Genomic DNA, 21,012 nt, shown 5'->3' with positions numbered 1-21,012 from the left:
TATCCCACTTCACTGTGAGATCCTGGGAGCCAAGCACCAGTACTGCAAGATGAGGTTGATGTTGAAGATGTTTTAGATAGCTGTTAGCCTTTGACAATATGAACTGGGGTAGGGGTGAGGGAATCTCAGACTGGTAGTTACACACACACACACACACACACACACACACACACAGTGGATACAAGCAGGATCTGTCACATGTCCAGGCTACATTCACGCAATCACATACCATCCTGAGAAGACACGGAATCACACACACACCATGTGCTAATCAGGGGCATTCCCACCTTATTTCAGAACACAAGGCACAGGGCACACAACCATAGCAGACCCAATCTTTATGTGAGTTTTTGTTCGATTTCATCAACTCGGGTGATTTTTTTTTTTAGATCATCTTGAAACACTGGATAATGTAAACCTAGGAAACCGATTTACGCATCAAGTGTATTTACACAGGACTCCACAAGCAAAGAGGGGGAAATAGAAAATGAAAGTTTCGCAGTTGTTTGGATTGTACTTGCTCTTTTGGTTTAGGGGCCTACCTCAGGGGTGAGGCAGGCTCTGGCACACACACACACACACACACACACACACACACACACACACACACACACACACACACACACACACACACACCTCCCCCAGACGTTGAGCCTCTGGGATGGCGAACCTCCAAGGCCTTCTGATGGCTCTGGTGCTGGAAAGTACGGTGTTGTGGTTGTACCAAACAGGCTTGGCTTGGGTTTGCAGGCTGCTGGGGTCTTGATCTCGTTTTGTTTTGTTTTGCTTTGTTTTTAATAAAATTTTAAACATGTCGTCTAGGAACGTGATGTCATTCGTGAGTAAAAAACAGAAAAACCCTGAAACCCTGAAAGTGGCAGCTGGGGAATCTGCCTAGGTGAAGCCAGCAGCTCTGCGCCACCGTCCCAGCCCTCAGCGCAGAAGCCCGCGAGCGGGGAAGAGTCGGCAGGTTATTTTAATTGGTCGGGTTGGGGCGGGGCGGGGGGGGGGGTACCCGAGTTAAAGCTAAGCTGGGAATGCAAATGGGGGAGAGAATGGGGGTGCAGGTAAACACTGTGAAAATGAAAATCTGCTGCCCCAGCCAAGTTCACCACCAACATTCGCCCCCCAGAGGTGGGACTGCTTCCGACCGGCTCTTGGTGCCCGCCACTCCCTCTGGGCGCCGAGGAGGTTGCAGCCCCCAGCGGGTCTGGCGGGGCATCCCGCGCGCCACGAGCGCGGGGCTTCAGTCCGCAGACGAAAACTCTCCGCCCCGCACCTCCGGAGCTGGCGGTGTCGATACCGAAACCTGCCGGGGCCGGCAGCGCGCACCGCCGGAGTCTGGGTCCCGCTACCGCCGGGCTTAGCATTTCGGGGCTTTATTTTTTTGACAGTGCGTTTGGGCCGGGAGGCGGGGGGGGGGGGGGGGGGGGATGGGAAGGGATTCCTATTTGCACCCGGAAAGCGAACGAGGGCAAACATCAAGCCTCTCACCCCCCCCCCCCCGCACTGGCTCACAGGCCACCGCGCCCAACATCTTCCTCCCTCCTGGGCGGGTGAGCGGGTTGGGATGCCCGGCTCCTACCTTCCTCCCGCCAGCCGCTGGCCCGACCAGCCACTGCTCTCCGGGACGGGGGAAGTCGTCCGGGACCGAAAACACCTGCCTCCCGCCTTCGGAAGGCGAGCTGAGGCGGACGGAGGACAGACCCAAATCTCTACTCTCCGTTCCCTGGGCATGGCTGGACACCCAGTCCCGTCCTCCCAGGTGGTTCGAGTGGCCGTAGATGCTCGGTGGGAGGGAGAAAATTTGGGGCTGCTCTGGCAGGTTGGGAATGCGAAGAAGAAAAGCAGACACAGAATCAGGGGGAGAGAGCGCGAGCGCGCGAGCTCTTGTCTATAGATTTATCCACATAATATATATTTATGTAGCTTCCCCCCCCCCCCTCTCGACACTGATCAATGCGCACTCGGATCGCTGGGCGGACTACCTCCAAGCTGGCTCGCTTTTTCTGGTCTAAATAAATAAATAAATGGAGCCAGATGGGAGGGAAAAAAAAAAGCGCCCATTCCACCTCCGCCGCCGCCCCGCCCGCCATCCCTGCTTTCCTTCCCCAGCCTGTCGCCCTAATAGAACACAGCTTAGGTGGATAACGCCCCCCCTCGAAACCACACAAAAATGATCATTAATGTTTATAAAATACCCCCAAAAAAGTTGCACCTGCTGCTATTACAAAAGAAGCTCCCCCAACCCCCCCCCCCCCCAAGAGACGAGGCCCGTAGCTCGGTTCCTAACAGGCACCCGCTGCCCGCGATCGCCGGGCTCGGAATCTCAGCGCCTCCCGAAGAGCCATTCGCCTGGCGCTATTTATAGCCGGGGGCTGTCTCGGACTGTACCACCGTCTCTCGGCGGGGCCGCGACGGGGGAGGCGCGGCGAGGCCGGCGCCGCCCCACGCCGCCCTACCCCCGGCCGCCGCCCGCCGCGATGCGGCTCCCCCCACCGCGCGCCCACTCCAGGTCCCCCGCGCTCCCCGCCTCCGCGCGCGCACACTCGCCGCCCCCACCCCTGGTCTGGCTGGGAACTTGAACCGGTCCAGCCTGTTTAAACGGAAAGGACAGAGATCCTGTCTGTTCAATGTAAAAAAAAAAGAAAAGAAAAGAAAGAAAAAAAAAAAAGAAAGAAAAGAAAAGAAAAAGAAAGAAAAGAAAAAAAAATCCAATCAGATCGAGGGAGAGAGAGAGGAAGAGAGAGAAGGGAGGGGGAGGGAGGGGAGAGGAGAGAGCGAGACGAGAGAGAGAGAGAGAGAGAGAGAGAGAGAGAGAGAGAGAGAGCATAGAACGAGAGGAGAGCGAGGTGTAGAGAGACCGAGGGGGAGAGAACCCGAGTGTGTGTATGCGTGTGCGTGTGTGAGCGCGAGCGAGCGAGTGAGGGAGAGGAGCGAGAGAGTGCGAGCGAGAAAGAATAAAAGGAAAGAAGATTTTCTCTATGTATATAAAGATGGCCACGTTAGCAAACGGACAGGCTGACAACGCGAGCCTCAGTACCAACGGGCTCGGCGGCAGCCCGGGCAGCGCTGGGCACATGAACGGATTAAGCCACAGCCCGGGGAACCCGTCGACCATTCCCATGAAGGACCACGATGCCATCAAGCTGTTCATTGGGCAGATCCCCCGAAACCTGGATGAGAAGGACCTCAAGCCCCTCTTTGAGGAGTTCGGCAAGATCTATGAGCTCACGGTTCTGAAGGACAGGTTCACTGGCATGCACAAAGGTGAGTGCACCTTTCGCTCTCAACTTTGCCGGGGGAGAAAGAGCGGGGCGAGCGGCAGACCGGCCCGCCGGCCGGCGGCTCACTGGAGACGGGGCGAGAGCGAGCCGCGGGCGGGCGCCGACGAGGGAGGCGCTCGGGCAGCGGGGACCAGAGCTGGGGTGCGTGGGGAGCTGTTCGCTGGGGCAAGGCTGGGTTTGGGGGGCTAAGAGCTGATGGAAACCGTGCCGTAGGAGTGAGCAGAGAGCTCGCAAGAGAAAGAGAAAGAAAAGAGGAATGGAGGTGGAAAGGGGGCTTGGGCTTCGAGATACGGTGACTTGAAGGATTGGGATGGGGACGGCGGCACCGGGCAAGCCCTGGACGCTGAGCGCGGACTGGCGGGCGCTAGGCGGGCGCTTGGCCGGCCGGGGACTGGAGGTGCTGTCCACCGCCGTGGTGCTGAAAATACTACAGGAGATGGGTCTCCTCGCCCTCTGCTCGCGGCCAGAGTAGCGGGAGCGCAACCGTCTAAAAGGGAGCAAAGTGACCAATTCAAAGAGATTTTTTTTTATTTTGCCTTTAATTGAACAGTAAACTCTTCCTGTCGAGCTGTGGGTCTCAATAATTTGGTTTGTGGTGTGAGAAGTGAAGGGGATGGTTTGGACGTTCAAAAGAAGGAGTAAGAAAACCTAAGGCAAGAATTAGCAAGGAACCAGCCATACCCTTGGTGGAGTATAGGTCTGGAGGTCTGAGAAACCTGGATAGTCTCCTTCCTTCCGGAAAGCTGAGCTTTGGAGAAAATGTGTGTGTGTGTGTGTGTGTGTGTGTGTACAATATGTGCATTCTGAAGAGTGTACACTAATTTATCCCAAACTCACCACGAAGACAGCTTTATAGTACATTATTTTTTCCTTTGAAGCAATCACTGCTAGTGAGTGCCTGGGGGAGGGGAGACAGAATAATCAAAGAATTAAAAAAAAAACCTAACAACTTTTTAGGAAAGTGGTCATGGGAATTGTCTGCAGCCTGGCTGTTTTCTTCTTGTTTTATTATCTTTAAAGCAGAGCCCCAAACGTGTTCAGTTGTAGAATGTGTGTGGGTGGCTGGTGGGTGACGAAATTAGCCCAGTGCTCTGCTCCCTAACAGTAATGTATAGGATGTGCGGTGGGGATTAATCGGTGCTGGAGCTGTGTGGGCAAGTTAAATGCTCTCTGAGAGAGATTGATCGCCAGGCAGGGAAGGAGCATGGGGCTAAGGAAGTTGTAGGGGATGTGTATGGACATTCTGTTTTTAATAAACAGTGCAGAGAGCTGCCCAAGACGTTGTGTTAGAGCTGGTGGTTTTAAAGATGAAAATGCACACACACGCACACCCCCTCATAGAAAGCAGCTTCATCCTTGGCCACAAATGGGCTATGAACAGAGCCGATCCTCCAGCACATTAGGCGCAGAGCGTGGACTGTCTGGCTCTCTAAGCAGCAGCGGTTTTCACTACCACAATCACCCTCCTTCTCCAGCCCTCCCTCCATCCGAATACTAAACAGAGCTCCAAACTCTTCATAGTTGGAGTCCCAGAGAGCAGTTTTTATTGGCTTTAGCATCTTCCAGCTTGCCTGCTGAGGAGTAAATCTTAAAGTTAATGGCATGTTGAGTAGCACAAAAACACAGCAGAATGGAAATATACTGGGTTTTGGGGGGTAGGGTGAGGGTGGGGGCTGTAATGGAGAGAGAAATCAACCTTTATCCAATATGGAGAAAATGTCTGTCTGTGCAGAAGAGAGATTGAAAAGGTGGAATGGGGATGCAGTTTGTGAAATAACATTCAAGGGAAAGAAACACTTTCTCCCCTTCTCTCAAGTCCTATTTTGTAGTTTTTCTCTTTCCAATCAAGCTCCTTAGAAGCAGATCCAGGATCACACTAAGCCTTTGTCATTCTAATAGATCTCCAGATTTTAAAATAGTAATAATAAAAAAATTAACAGCACAGGTGGGGAAGTCTCTGCCCATTCTTAATGGTCTGTTCTTGTGGTAATTTAAGATCTCAAACTTAAAAAAATCATAACCCACTAGAGGCAAAAGACAGTTGTGGGAGCTAGCCATCTTATGGAATCTCAATTGAAACACTTTATTTGCTTTTTTATTTCAAATGAAGATAAACTTTAGCATTATTCCCTGGTTTCTTTTCAAAAAACCCTTGCTGATATCATCACTATGATTCTAATGTAATTTGGGATCTCTTATATTCAGGTAAAGAAGTAGAATTGTAATCATTCCCCTAAGAAAAATAGAGAAGATTTATATACATGCACCTATACAAATATATTTATCCAGAATTCCTAGGACAAGCAAAACTTCATTTTCCAAATAATTCTTCTCCCAAACTGTCTGTCAGTGACAGGCAGGCCCGTTGGTTCTGGCATGCTGGGTGCCTCCTTGTCGCAGCTCACCCTTCAGAGCCTAAGCATACATTTTTCCTTAGAATAATAACTTCCTGCTCCTCAATCCCTCTGATTTTTAGAGTCAGAGTTGAGCCACAATGTCCCTAACAGTGCCTGGAAGCTCCGGGAGAGCTGAATAAATGAGACCATCTCCGAGGGCTGCTTTATTCAGCTCTAGTAGTAGAGTTTGAACTCCTCCTTCAGTAATGCAGCCTGATTTATTAGCTAATCCTGAAAAAATAAGCCTCTGGCCACCTTATAAAATACTTGCTTGCTATTGGTGATTAATTACTATTAAGTAAAAAATCATGATGAGGCTTGAAGAATGAGGGTTGCATTTGGCTGCTATATTTTCCCCATCTCTAAATTGACAACATGAGGCTAGGGATGGAATCATGCCTTTGTTAAGACTGGTTTCAGGGCATATTTGTTGTTCTGGCTCTTACCTTTTTGAATTTCTAACTTCTAATGAACCATAGTGGGATAAAATTGAGAAACGTAACAGGATACTGGCCTCCAGTGTAGAGGGCATATGTATGTTATTGGTTTCTAAAAAAGCAGGAGAGAGAGAGGGGGGAAGAAATACATGAGATTTCAGGTGAGTATCTATTTGTTGGCCACCTGCCATTTCAGGTGACTAAAGAAAGAAGGAGTTCTAAGGGTTAATGGAATACCTGCCATGCGTAGAGTGTACCTTAAAAGGCAATTACTCCAGTCAAATTGGGAGTCTGTGGAGGAGGGAGTTGTGGGTGTTGTGGAGAAAACCCAGTCATACTCAAGAAAGGCTATTGGACTGGAAAGCAACAAAAAGCAGCTGTGGACTGGGGTAATTATTGTAAAGGTAAATTTACCCCTTTCACACCAACAAGCAATTGGAGGGAAGGGGATCTGAGTGCTAGACAGAGAAAGAAAAGAAGAAAAAAATATTCCCAAATCAAAATTCAAGGAACCAACACCTAAGGAAGAAAACCCAGTGTAGTGCAAACTCTCCGGCTAACTCAGAATCTTCTTTTCTCTACATTTGAGGCACTTTGGGAAAGATTGTTTTTCTAGGCTCCAAAGAGAAAGACATTGTACTATTGATTAAAGAAGAGAGAAGCAAATTCCCCAGGTAGCAGCAGAAATGAGCTAAAGGCCAATTTTGCCCCTTTTTGTAGAATTTTTCTTCCTTGGAAAAGAGAACAGGTCACCCACTAGTCTACTTCTTCTCTCTGTCTCTCTCTCTCTTTCTCCCTCTCTCTCTCTCTCTCTCATTTTTTAAATTTACTTCTCCTTTCTTCTTTTTATTTCCTGGAGAACAAATGCAATCAGTGACTGAAGATACACATACACACACACACAGACACACACACACACACACACACACACACACAAACACACACATACATACCCAGGCCTATACACACACACACACACAGACACACACACAGACACACACAAATAAACTGACAATCCATTCATAACTTTGGTCCTGTCTAGCAGGATAGGAGGCAGCAAAGACTGAGTTACTGGGAAACATAAAGACTAGTGCTCTCTGGATAGCCATATTATAATGCATTATCTTTGAAGTCATTTAAGTCCAATTTAAGTGGTATTTAGTATAATATTTATGAATTAATGTAATCTAAACATTGGGCTGTCCCCAACGGTTTAAACAGCCTTTACTACTGATGTGTGCTAGTTCCTACAGCCTGCGATGCATTTTAATCTAAACAGCCAAGTCCTTATCACAGTCCCTCTTATTATCTGGTCAGAACAAATCTACACTTGGGTAACTATTTCACTTTCAGATTTTCTCCACTGCACAGGGGGAGGAAAACCTACACTGACATCCTGGGGTGAGGAGTCCCACCCAGGAGCCATAGCTGCAGGAACATCAGCCCCTCATACTTCCTCACACACATCTAGAATGAGGGTAGGGACAAAGTAATGGAATCTTCTCTGGATTTAGCTCCGGAGACTGTATCCCTTAAAAATATACTCGCCATTAGTTGCACAACCTCCCATTTTATCTCTACCTGAGTAGGAAATGCCTGAAACCTCCTGGTTTGGGGTATAACTGGGAAAAGCTGAAAGATAAAGGATTTTATCACATTGCAGTGATTTGTTACTGTCTTCATAAAATTGTGTTTTATATTTGCATGTAAGGTGCAACAATTTTCAGACGATAGAATTTCCACCTCTTGATTTTAGCCGAGATGGCTCATTTTTTTTCCCTCCCTGTAAATAGGTAAATTAAAACTGTGAGACTCTATCTGATTTCCATTTTCAAATGAGTCCAAGAGAGTGAAACTGAAGTATCAGCCTGGGCATCAGCTCAATTAAGATGAACTTCTTTTTAATTACTTCAAAAAATAAAAATCAGTTCTGTCCAGGGAAAGAGATGGAATGAATTGTTCCACACTTACAGTTTTCCCTGTTCCCTATCAGAGATGCAGAAAATAGAATAGCCAGAATAAGAAAACAAGAAAAAATACTTTAAAAAGAAGTTTTCCCAACGACAATGAACAGTAGTAGTGATCACACAGCTAATGTATATCAAAGCAACAGCCATCATTTAAAAACCCTCAGATTCCAGATGTTGATGTGTCCTATTTAAAAGCAAATAAAAAATTGTTGGAATAACTAGCTAACTTAAAACACTGAGAATTATTTGGTGCGTGTGCCTAATTTCATATATCTTTAAAACAGATTTTTCCAGAATGAACACACACAGATAAATTATCATGCATATGTGCACATAGATACATACGTGTATAAGCATGACTAATGGCATTTTGCACATATAAAAACCAGCCTGGCCTAGATTTCACTGCAATTCACAGAGATATGTTAACACTTTCATCCCCACCCCATCTGCCTTAATGGGAATTCTAGTTTGGATTAAAGGAGGCCCCTTGATTGAAAATAGCCACTTTCTCTATTTTCATCACCCATTACTCTAGTAGACTGGGTGTTTGTGAATTCTCAAGACCAAAGTAAAACAAAGCAAAAACTTTCCTTGAATGGAAGACTAGCTTGAAAATAATCATGCCATAGTTATGCCCACAGGTGATCCACTATAAACTTCTCAGAGATTTTATCCTTTTCAAAAAGCTGGATTCCAGGTACATTCCTGATGCCCTGATCTCAACTCATTCTGACAACTTATCATGGTCATTGTCATCACTATTATTGGCATCATTATCCTCACCATTATACCATATATTATACCAGGATAAGAAGAGCTTCATCTGATTAATGTTTGAGTTGAAACATCACCTTGTTGGTTGATTTTTTTTTTTTTTAAAAAAAAAAGCCAGCCTCAAGTTTGTCTCAGATAAGTAGGGGAAAACATTGTAAACCTTACACCTCTGACATTGTCAGGAGATGGTCAGTTTCTAAATTGACCAGGAGAAATCTCAGGTGAAAAGGATTTCAGGTGGACAGGCTGCAGAGGAAAAGGAGATGTAACACAGAATGAGACCCAACATTGAAGGCAAGGGGAACAAAAAGCAAAACTGAATGCTACAGGGTCAAAATGTTAGCTAGAAGCTGGGGGATACTGTTTGACAGAGCCTAAGAGTACAGCAGATTCTGAACCTAGATGGGAAATCCCATGTGACATGCTGAGTGAGGAGCTAGAAGGTGTGAAAACAAGCATATCTGTGGGTGCCAGGGGTTGGGGGGAGGAGAGGAAGATGCTGCAGGCTGAGTGGGTGTTGGTGTGAGTGTGTGCATATAGATACAAGTGTGCACAGGAAAAGGTGACAAATGCAAGCACTGTGGAGCACAAAGCCATATACAAATTCAGGGAGAAGGATGGGAGAGTAAAGGAGAGGCTCTAGAAGGATGCTGGCCTCTTTATTATATACATCCTCTGCCTCAGAGCTCATGGCTTGGATTTGTCAATGATCCAAGTTCCAGTATGGAGGTGTGTTCTTTTTTATCTGTCCAATTTTCTTACCCTGAAGTCCAGGTTTGGGAGAGAATCCCATCATCATTCCCCACCCATCACCTTTTGAAGTCTGCCCTGCTTCTGTTCACCCATTGACTCATTTTAGAAATGTTCTTCCATCTGGAATCTGAATAGCCAGACACAGAGCCCAGCTCTCTGCAGGGCTAATTGTCACTACCCACTGCTTCCCTAACCCACTCACTGGCCCCTGGCATATCAGTCTACTGTTTTTTGTAGTGTTTTCACACACACACACACACACACACACACACATACACAGAGAACTTGACAAGCTCAGTTGGGATAGGCCATCTGAGCAGTGCTGTGCTGCATTTTTCCTAAATGCAAGCAGGGTGTGGCAGACATCCACTTGCCTTCCCTTATAGCTTTTCATAATAAGAAAACACATTTACACATTTACTCCCTTTACTTCTGCCTTTCCTTTAAATGCACCTCTCCAACTATCACAGAAAGCATCCTATCCTATCCAAATAGCTTACAGGACTGGAAGAAAGCCCTTCTTCCAATTTAGCCATACTCCTTTTATCATCCACCATCGTTCCTTCACACTTTTTCTTCTCCTGCTACTGAAGATGAGTCCTCCCAAAATAAAAAGTGGGGCCTGAAGAAGGAGGTAAGTGCTCCACATGGCCACATAGAGGTGCCGTACAAAATGCTAGAACAGAAAAATAAGTAATAGGGTAGAAAAGGCAGAAGAGGAATTTCCTGAGTTGATGTACTTCCTTCCAAGTTCTCAATGGTCCCTGGGTGGGTGTAAAACCCAAGCCACAGTTCTGCCCACTGGCACCAACAAGAATGCCAGTTGGGAGCCTATAAGCAATCTCCCCAGTTCTGAGCCCCTCAAGAACAGGAATGTTTTCAGAATCCTGCATTTGCAAGATTTCTCTACTTCTACTTGCTCCACATTTGATTTCTCTTATCCTTGCTTGTATCTCCCTTCCAGCATGAGCTAACTGAGACTCAAACAGAGCAATTCTCAGCAGCTCAGCTTGGAAACAAATCCTATGTGACCAAATGCAAGATGTAAATAAATGGGTGCCCTCCTGGAGACAGACATACTCCTGATTCTGTGAGGACAGAGCAACCAAAAATATTGATCAAACTCAGAGGGAGGGGAAACTGATAATGAGCTGGTCTCCCACAAGAGTTTAATTGACAGAGACTTCAGAAGCCTGGCTCTGGACAGCATATAAACTGACCGCGATGTTACTTTACTGCAATACACTCTGCTTTAATTAATTATCACCTTTGTTAAGAGTGCCTACAGATCAAAGGTTTCTAGATACTTAAGAGATCTTACGAACAAAGCCCCAGATGTATTAGGTTACCCCACAGCTGGCCCCGTGAGGCCAGCAAGTTTCCCAGTTTCTCCCCTTGTAGCGGTTCACTTCCTCTTCTTTGTTAAAGACAAACAGTTCTTTCTGTACAGCCGCTCTGTCCTAGGACTGGAAGTATATGCAGTGCTCTCTGCCCAGGGCTAGGGTCTGCCTTTCAGCAGCTGTTCCTAAAATTACACAGCTAAGACTTGGTTCACCTTCAAATCTTTCTGACTGAAATGCTAAGTGTGTTGGTAGGAGAGAAAAAGAGTTCATGGAAATGGGATTCAAGGAGAGAGAGAGAGAGAGAAAGAGAGAGAGAGAGAGAGAGAGAAAGAGAGAGAGAGAGAGAGAGAAGAGAGAGAGAGAGAGAGAGAGAGAGAGAACATGCACAAGCAGCTATGCACATCCACATAAATATTATGGGATCGATACATTTCCTATCCGATGCCCACGCCTCTTAACTTCTCCCTCCCGCCTCTCGAGCACCTGTGCCACTGCTGTATTTCACACTGAGAAATGTGCACAGCTGAAGCGTGCATAGATGATGCTGTATCGAACCAAGTCATTGTTTGGATTTAGTTGTGGAAGCTGGGTGCCCACTGAAGGATGACTCTTGTCTGGGTTAGATGGTGCCTAAAGAACACACTTCAAAAAATATGATGGGAACCTCACACTCCAGAGTCCCTCAAACCTACAAACTGACAGGTGACTTATTTGAAAGCAACCCTTGGAGTCATTCTAGGCAGATTTGAATGCCATACGTGGCTGTTTGTTCATTATTCTAATTTAATGATGCAGTCACACCTAATTAATCCATGTCTGGTTTATTCATACACTATGTCTGAGGATCCCAAAGATCTCTCCAGCTATCCGGCTTCTCTTCACGGGGACGAATGAAGGGGTGTCCCTAACAAGAGAGCATGTCTGAATCTAAACAGGGATCACTGTAGATCAAGTTGATAGAGGTACAGTCTCTGACACCACTATCCATGAAGGTAGGCAGGATATAGTCGCAACAGATTCACAGCAATGAGACCTTATATGCTCCAATGCACAACTATACAAAGCATGCCTGCTGCCACAAAATCCCACAAACCTATTTCCTTCTAAGAGACAGCAGGCCCCACCTAACAAGTAATCTACAAGGCCAGGAGTGCCTGTCAGGAATTCATTTGGGAGTTGAGAATGTTGAGCGGTTGAACTGAGTCAACTTCCCTTCTTCTGGCCTTAAGAAAATACAGCCAGATGAATTGCCGCCACTGTACAGATAAACTGAGGCTGAGAGTAACATGCCCTCAAAGTCCACAGACTGCTACACAGCCTTCGATGCACCTCCAGTGGCTGGTTGGGGCCAGACAGCTCCTAGTGAATGCCGTCTCTTCCCTGACAGGTAAATTGAGAGAATGAGGCATCAACCTAATAATATCCTTATAAAGCCAAGCCTCCTCTCACAAGTCCTAGGAGACAAGAGGCATCCAAAGATCAAACACTACATCACAGTGTATTTGTAGGAATTCTCTGATTCTGTTACCTCCCTATAATGCTCTAATTGACTATTTGATCAGCTCTAAAAGAGCCGGGGTTTAAAACAAACTCACACACACACACACACACAGAGATACTCTTAGATGCATACATATACTCACCACACAAGCAGATACACACAAGTGTTGTTCTCTTGCACACTGTTCTACCCACACCAGCTCACCTAACACAGGTAGCTTTTCCCAGATGAGTGAAAGTCACACACCTAAGATTGCACGTGTCCTTCCAGTAATGGGCTTATCAATACCTTTTAAAGAAATTTGACAGCCAGCCCAAAGTGATTCAGTTATGTGGACAAAGGTCAGCATATAGATATCCATTATTAATAATATCAATACCTTGGTTGACCAATATAACCAGAAACTGTATCATGTCCCTGCTGATGGGTGAGGCTAGAGGGACTCTATGCCCATGTAAAATTAATCATATTGACTGCTTCTAAGAATACACAGGGAGGTGAAGATGTTGGTAGCATTTGTGTGGTAGAAGGAGGGAACTTTGTCCCTGGGGGGCTTCACAAACTCCTGGGAGGAAACCAGAATAAAGTCATCCCTGGGTGACCGATTGAGTACACTGTTCATCATCCGGCCTCTGCTTCCCAGCAGGGTGAGCTGGAGGAGAGGTGTTCTCTGAACAGGAAAAGAAAGAAATCAGATCCCCTAACCTTATGCAACATATCCATATCTTTCTGTCAAATCAATATTTGGCTTGGCCTGGCCTCATCAGATGAGGCCTGGAGCATCCTTGTTTCCACTGTGTGAAGAGGTCTTTCTCCAGGGGAATGAGGACAGGCTGAAGCAATATTCATTTATGTGGTGGGATATCGGCCCTGAGAGGTGACTGGGTGCACTCTGTAGTTTGGAGTAGCCCAGGTGAAAAAGCGACCAATCAGATCAATCACTTTGATTGAGTCCTTGGGACCAGGGGCTCAGGTTGCATCCTATCCTCTTTGCTGGGAGAGTGGATGTGTTCTAGACTTCAGAAGACTACTTCTTACTGAGGAGTGAAGAAAAAGGAAAAAGAAGTCCCTGCTTTCTTGACCTTAGAAATCCCTGGGGGAATGCCCAGAGCCCTCATTCCTTGACCACTAAAGCCCTGGCTTAGGATACCCCTGGCCGTCCTTAGCAATCGCAGGGCAATAGCCAGAAGGGTATTCTGAGGAAGGATAGAAAAGGAGAAAAGCCCTGTATGGAGGACTCCTCTGGATGAGCCATGGAAGGGGGGGGGGGGGAATTAGGGAGTGTCTCCTGGTGTAGGATTTTTGTTCATTTCATCTCTCCTCCCAGAGTTGACAAGGCAGCTTGGAGGGAGTTTAGAGAGCAGGCTCGTGGTGTGGAGATGCTGCAGAGAAGCTAAGGAAGATGCCGTCAATTGTAAAGAAGGACGAAGAAATGGTGCCTTTGTCTGGGATGAGATGTGGAGCATCTTGGGGAAGGTGGTTCCTTCCCATAAGGAAGGGTTCAGGGACCCGCAGATTCTCTCCATCCAATCTTTAACTTGCTCCCTGCCCACCCTATCCACAAAGGCCCAGCCCTTTGACTACTTGAGCACTGCCAAATTCCATCCAGGATCTTAGACCCAGACCTAGAGGGTGACTGCCACTCCCTTCCCAGTGCACACCGTCCAGCCTTCCTGGCCAGTTCCCAGCGTTTGGTACTGCCCCCTCCCCCTGTGGAGCCCCTTAGCATGGAGGGGGAGGATGGCTCCTGTCACTAGAGTTCAGTGGTCCTCTGTCACAAAGCAGCCCTGTCTGCTTCTCAGCCACAATGCCTTGCTCTAAGAAGTTCCAGGGAGAGTTGCCAGGAGCATAGAGGTGTGACCAGTGCTTTAGACCCTTTTAGACTGTGGGGAAGAACCCCCAAACTGTTTGGGGGGAGGAGGGGAGCTCCTTTCTCTCCTTTGGCTGTCGCCTGCCCTCTGACGGCGAGAGAAAGAACTTTCGCGACGCCGAGGGCCCCTGTAACCAAAGCGCCCTGCGGCCGGCCGGCCTGCCTTGCCTTGCTGCAGTCCAGCAGCTGCCCAGCCTGGGAGCTGCAGGGAAATGTCCTGAAGTCCCCCGCACCCTGCTCCTACCCAGGGAAGGAAGGTCGCCTCTCACACTGACAGCATCCTATGACATGAGACCCTGGACCTTTTCCCTAATTTGATAAGTCAGACCCAGGTCTGAGAGACCAGCAAAATACGGACAACACACGGTAGAAAAATCCAGAGTGTTGTAGTTCCTGTACTGATAAGAGTTTTCGTTTCATTTCAAAAACGAATAATTATAGACTATGGTTTTAGTATGGTTTTATTCGTAATGCCATATGTTAGGGAGGTTCCATATGTTGGAGGAAGCACCTGAATCTTTTCCATTCTTAGGGCCTGCCTGACATAGTCTAACTCCAAACGATTCCTTGCTCAACTTTGGCAAAGCAGTCTCCAGATGCCCCCACATAAGGCACGCAGGCAGGGACTACACACGGCTGAAATGGACAGGCTGGGGCCCAGAGCCAATCAAGTAGTGATCAATTGGCACATTTACCACCCAGGTCCAACTGAGGACCTAACCTGACGACCGAAGTTCTGTTCACCAGAATGAGAGGTGCAATAGGCAGGACAGCATTTTCCCCCTCTTCGTTTTCTTTTTCGACTCTTAAAAACCATTTTACTGAAAAAAATAACTCTTCCCCTCTACTGTCCTATGACTATTTCAATAAGCAAATGTTTAACATTTATTTCACAGTAAATTCCATTGAAATTACATTAGGCGAGTTTGGGTGTCCCCTGGAATAAGAAATAAGAAGGGAGAGGCATTGAGGCAGCTAGGCTGGGTCCCCGGGGAGAAGAGAAACCTTAAAGATAACCGACGGTGTCTCGATGTTTAGGGGAGAATGTGTGCGGAGAAGCTGCCGTGTGACCAGTGGGCAGATTGGGTCACAGGGACAGCTTTGAATGTCTGTTCTTCCAAAGGGCAGATCAGTTCCACACCCCGCCGCCTCAGAGACCCCAGCTGAGACAAGTGGGGAGCCATGCAAGAAGGGTCAAACATAAAAGCTTTGCCATCCACCCAACTAGACCCTGGGGAAGCAAATTCTCCTTCAGTATAATACCCTCCGCGCGCCTGCCACCTCTAAGGCCTTGGTTTGTTTCTCCCTCAGTTTCTCAAGTTTCTCTGCAAAACATTAACTCCAAATGTTCTGACCTTGTCTCAGCTGAGCCAAAGGTGATTTAGGAGGGCTGGCCACAGCAGAGACCAAGCTCCAGGAGGACCACACCCCCCAGGCCAGCAGGGCAAAAGGAGGGACCTGCTAGGTAAGAAAGGTGTTGCTGATGCAGCTGCAGCTAGCCTCTGAGATGCCGCTGACCCTCCTCACACTTAGCGCTGTGGTACAGAGACCAGCTTCTTCTGCCAAGCAGAGGAGGACAATGGGGAAACTGATTTCTTGCCTTTTCCACTGGAAAATCACTGCAAATTCAGGTCAAGTCAGTTTCCCTGGAAATCAGACCCTCCCCACAGAAGTTGGAGCCCCACCCTCACTACCACAAAATAACACTGCGTACGCCACATCAGCAAGGCACCATCTCACAGACATAAAATGGGCTCAGAGCAAATGTCCGGTGTGGGGAATGTGAGAACCCCCAAGAATGAGTTCTCAGGTAGGGGTACTTTGTGGGGCTTGGTATTGAGTCATCAAGTAGAGAGGCATAGCAAAATCCCAAGCTAGAAGAAAGGGGTTGGGGAGGGGGGGGCGCGGAGAGCAAGAAGTCTGGAAAGCTGACATGTCTGAGCGTTTTCTTTTGTCCCATTATGTTTTGGTTTTTATCCCGCTGCAGTGAAGCCTCATTCTCAGGCTGGGGGACAAAGGGGTATAAATCTAGCCCCACTACCAGCCTGGGCTCAGGAATAATGGACTGAGAGAGTGGGTAGGTGGGGGTCCCGGGGCTTTCACAGAAGCCAATGACGTGCACACAACCTGTCAGGGCCGTCCTCACTCCTCACCTGCTTTGGGGCTGCAATGTCCTTCAGCTGTCCCAACTGCAGCCCACTTGTGCTGAGAAATTACTCATGGAATATTTAAACTGCGGCCATGCTGCCTTGTCACCGAGGCAGGCATCCAGCGCTCCCCTGCAGGCACACTCAGATGAACGTCCCCAGCAATATTCCAAGAGGCTCTGGGGTTGCAATCCTTCCTCACCCTCTGCCCTTCTTCTGCACCTGCCCCTAGCTCAGGAGTAGCTGGATGGCAGCCAGATAGTGGGGGTGAAGCCAGGGGACACCATTTCCTGGGGTGAGGTTGGTTTCTTTTTTTTTACAGCTGGAAGAAGTGTGGCAGGTCCTAGGAAGCACTGGCACCAGTGTGGGCAGCACACTTGGACAAAAGTGCCAAGGGGTCCTGAGCAGACTCCGAGCTACGGGAAATCACTCTGAGGCCTCTCCTATCTTAAAGGAAAACCTAGCCTAGAAGATGAGGTGGCTTTAAGTTCAGTTCTGTGAAGAGAGAGAATCTTCTCTTTAACCCTAACAATTATCTGATCCTGAAATGTCTCAGGGAAGATCAGAACTTGTCTAGTCATAGAGCTGGAATAACTTCAGGAAGCAGCTCCCTTTGGGAATGTGGACATCACTGACGATGGCCTCCCAGTGCTTTCCCAGCTCCTAGGCCATCTAGCCTTCCCAACACTCCTCAAGTTTCAACTCCCAGACCCTCTAATCAAGACGCTAAGCTTTGTCCAGCAATGGGCATTAGCCAAGGGTATTTCTTTAGTATCCTTTCCAAGTCCGGCCTCTTTGTGATCTGGTCAATCAAACCGGGCAGATGTGTCCCTGACAATTCATGGACATTAATGTGTTAACCAGAGCTGCCTGCGATGCGTGCCTTCTAAGGACCTTTCAGAGCCTAAGCCTTCGCCAAAGAAGTAACTCTAACTTGAGGGAGAGAGGAGTAATTTCAACACAGACAGGGTAAAAGGGTGATGCTATGAGACAAGGAGACCTATAGGCAGCACAGGCCTATCTAGCCTAGAGCTGCATTGCCTGTGTAGAGCTGCACCTGCCACACTGTGCAACAGAGGGACCCCAGGCTCATCGCTTTGTCTGTCTCCCAGCAGGTCTGGTGGCCATGCCAGAGGTTTAATCAACTATTAAACATGGTCCGTAAACTTAAACCAACGTCGTATCGAGAGCATCAACTCCCTGCCCAAAGTGCAGCCTTGCTCCGGAAAAGTTTCTAGCACAGCTTTGCCTGGATGCTGGGGTGGGGGCTTCTTCTTCATTGATGCCCCCTTGGGGCAGTCAAAATAGGGTAGAAGCAAGGGACCATAGCAAATGAAACTCGTGGCTTTGCTCCACTGTTCTATCATTCATTTCCCCTGATTTTTATCTAATCTTTCCCTGATTGTCCTGGTGAAACTTAATAGACAAAGTGAATTTTTATTACATCATCAATATAATCGCCAGCTAATCAGCAGACACAGAGGCCACCGCAAGCCCTATAGCTCCTCATCTGGCTTCATAAATAGTAGGAACAATCACTGACAAGCCCAGCTCTTCCACCACCTCCTGAGCGGGCTCTCCCCCTGCTGTGCCCTGGGGTTTCTGTCTTCCCACAGATCACCCTCCCCTCCCCCACCTCTACTCCCCCCCACACACACCTGGTGGGCCAAATTGCTGGTCCATGGAGATATCTTCCCCATTAGTATTTTTAGTTTTCTTCCTCTCAGCTTCAGCTGTTAAAATCACAAATCTGGGGCTTGTGTTGTGCATGCCAAAATAGTCTAATGTCAACTGATTTTGATTCTATTTTTCTCTATAATGTTATATAATCCTATGGATTGCAGCACATACTATAAAATACAAATTAAGTCCTATGTTCTACTACACACATACAATCCATGTACAAAAGTACTTTCATCGTTTAATGGTGAAATGCATCTTTAGTACCGTGTGATAGATGTTGTGTGATTCATTCATATTATCGTTTGCCTTCCATTTATGTAGCATTTTAACCTATAAAATACTTTCTTGTATCTTAACTCCTTGTTAGTCCCATCACCGCTACATATAGTTTATACCATTTTTATAAGGAAAATGCAAAAGGAATGACAAAGGAAATTTATTGCTTGGTCAGATCTTGCCAGGATTCAGATGGCTCAGGTTTGGGATGCGTGCTCATGAAGCAGGGACAGAGGGCGAACTGAAGAGAGTAGCACAGCAGATGGCTGACCAGGCAGGCTGTTCCTAGAGCCTAATGTCTCCCACCCTGTAAGTAACAGGGTCCTGAGTGCCCCCCTCTCCAAGACATCTTGGGAGACAAGGGTCCTTTAGTAACATGAGTCTCTCCTCTCCCCTGATTTCTGGGGTCCAGGAGATTATTTGGATTTGGGGAAACTGGCACATATCACTCAGGGTGAAATCTTGAAAACAAGGGGTTGATGAGGCTAATGAATCTGACTACATGTCCATACTTCCATCCACTGTGGAGGAGGGACGGCTTTGTCCAGGCACCCTCAGGCAGATCTGGGAGTGACCTGTTGGCATTTGCAAAAGCAGCTCTTCTGGCTCCTAGCCAAGCATTCATTCTGCCTTGGTACTGCGGGCACTGCCTGCTTCCGTTCTTGCCCCACCCTACCACTGGTGCCTCCAGGATCCCAGTCCCTTTCTCACTGGTGCCTCCACTTCTCCTCTCTCACATCCCTAAAATGCATCCCGTTGCACCCACCTCTTAGGGTCATTCATTGTATGGGTTGAATAAGAAAGGAAAATGCACCATGAACATCGTGGTTTATTAAGGGTCAGTGTCTCTACCAGATCACTGAGTGCTTCTGACAGTCCTGCTCAGGATGCAAGGTACAGGGAGGAGACAAGGGCTCAAGGGTGGGGAGAAAAGAATACTGATCATGCACCTACTGGGTGACACACATGCAGCCTCTTGCCTATTGTATCTCATCACATCCTTGTGACAAAACTCCAACAGAGATATCATTCACCAGGATATCTGAGATATCACTCAGGAGTGATATCCGAGGAATGCTGAGGAAATGGCAGCTCTGACAGCAGAAACTCTACTGAATTTCACATGCCCAGATCTGTTACATTCTCAAGCTCACCCCATTTCCCTGCACACTCCCTTTATGGAAGGAAGTAAAAAGGTCGTCTCTTTCATCGCCTTCATTTTGCAGGCAGGGAAACTGAAGCCCTGCGATGTTTCCAGCCAGGAAACGTTTCCTAAAATCATTTCCTAGTGCTTTGTATGTTTTCATCTGGAAACATGAACACATGGAGAGGGACGTGTACACATGCACACAGAGACAACACTCACAAACACACATTCAGATATGCACACATACACAAAAGTCACATGCAATCATATAAACTCACTTGCAAATAAATACAGACACACATAGGAATGCACTCAAATATGGACATCCCTAGAGCTACCCAAAGAATCAAGCATACATCCACTTAAAAGTGGAGCCTATGCTCATAAACACCTTGACATACATCCTGACACACATGACACAAATGAAGAAGGTACAAAGAAATACACAGAGTCAAAAGTGAATATCCTCACACCCCTCCTTAATGACAAGGCTCAGTTAACCACAAGACCATAGACACAATTGAGCCACCCAAATGGTTTGGAGAAGAAATGACAAGGGCCCGGTGCAGAGGGGAGACAGGAGCAAAGGGATCCGCTCAGCTCACCTTTCAGTGCAAGCCAGAGGCCAAAAGCCCTCTCTCTGCATAGACCAAGGAACATCATAAAAGCTAAGGCCAAATCCTCATTAGGAATTAACTAATACACAGAAGGCCTTCTCTGAAAGCACTCACGGCAATCCCCGTAGTGCGTCAATCAGCGGGATCTCAGCCAAAATTCCGCTTATCTGACCAAGACCAAAGGCAGATACTGGAGAGCTTTGGGACAGGACTACTCAGAGCCAACCAGTCCAATGGACCAGCCACAGACAGCTCTCAGCTAGTTAAGGTGAAGCCTGGTATGAAGAGGCATACTCCAAGGGGTGGTAACTAAGAAAGGAAAAGAAGGAAGATCACAGACAGAGCTCCTCCTGGAGGCTAGCTCAGTCTTCCTCTTGCTGTGGTGCTCATAGGAGAATGAGTTTGCCTACCCAGTCCTCTGTCATTTACCCAAGTCAGATCTCAGCCTGTGGGGCTCCCATTAGTCCTGTTGTAGCCTTAGGGAGCACCAGAAAGAGTGGCTCTGTTTAGCTATGGTAAAAGAACACACACACACACGCGCCCTCACACGCACACACGCACATGCATGCATGTGCAGACACACAAAGCAAAGGGTTAACAATGAACAATGGCAAGGAATTCACTTTTGATTTGTTTTCTTAAAAATCAACTCTTGAGTATCTGGGAATAAGTTCACTATTGTTTTTTTCCACCTGGTGAGTAAGCAAGCAGCCTATTTTCAAGTTGAGGATTTCTCAGGGAGAAGGAGCCACCTTGCTTTAACAATGAACTTGAGCTGAGTACTGGACAGGACGTATGATGGTTGCTG

The 21,012-nt window shown here is 47.4% G+C and overlaps 1 protein-coding gene across 50 annotated transcripts in view; it reads left to right on the top strand.

The window, feature by feature from the left end:
* Window positions 1-2,984: 2,984 nt before the first annotated feature.
* The window catches only part of Celf4 (CUGBP Elav-like family member 4), a 274,062-nt gene continuing 256,034 nt past the window's right edge, over window positions 2,985-21,012 (top strand). For all 50 annotated transcript variants that reach the window (XM_042675067.1, XM_042675053.1, XM_042675036.1 and 47 more), the window contains exon 1: window positions 2,985-3,270. In XM_042675067.1, the coding sequence (XP_042531001.1) occupies window positions 2,985-3,270 (286 nt within the window). The remainder of the gene's footprint in view (window positions 3,271-21,012) is intronic.

The sequence above is a fragment of the Dipodomys spectabilis genome, unplaced genomic scaffold (genome assembly GCF_019054845.1).
Source record: "Dipodomys spectabilis isolate Male_0828 unplaced genomic scaffold, ASM1905484v1 ptg000024l, whole genome shotgun sequence".
Lineage (NCBI taxonomy): Eukaryota > Metazoa > Chordata > Mammalia > Rodentia > Heteromyidae > Dipodomys > Dipodomys spectabilis.
This window is presented reverse-complemented; position numbering and strand designations above follow the sequence as displayed.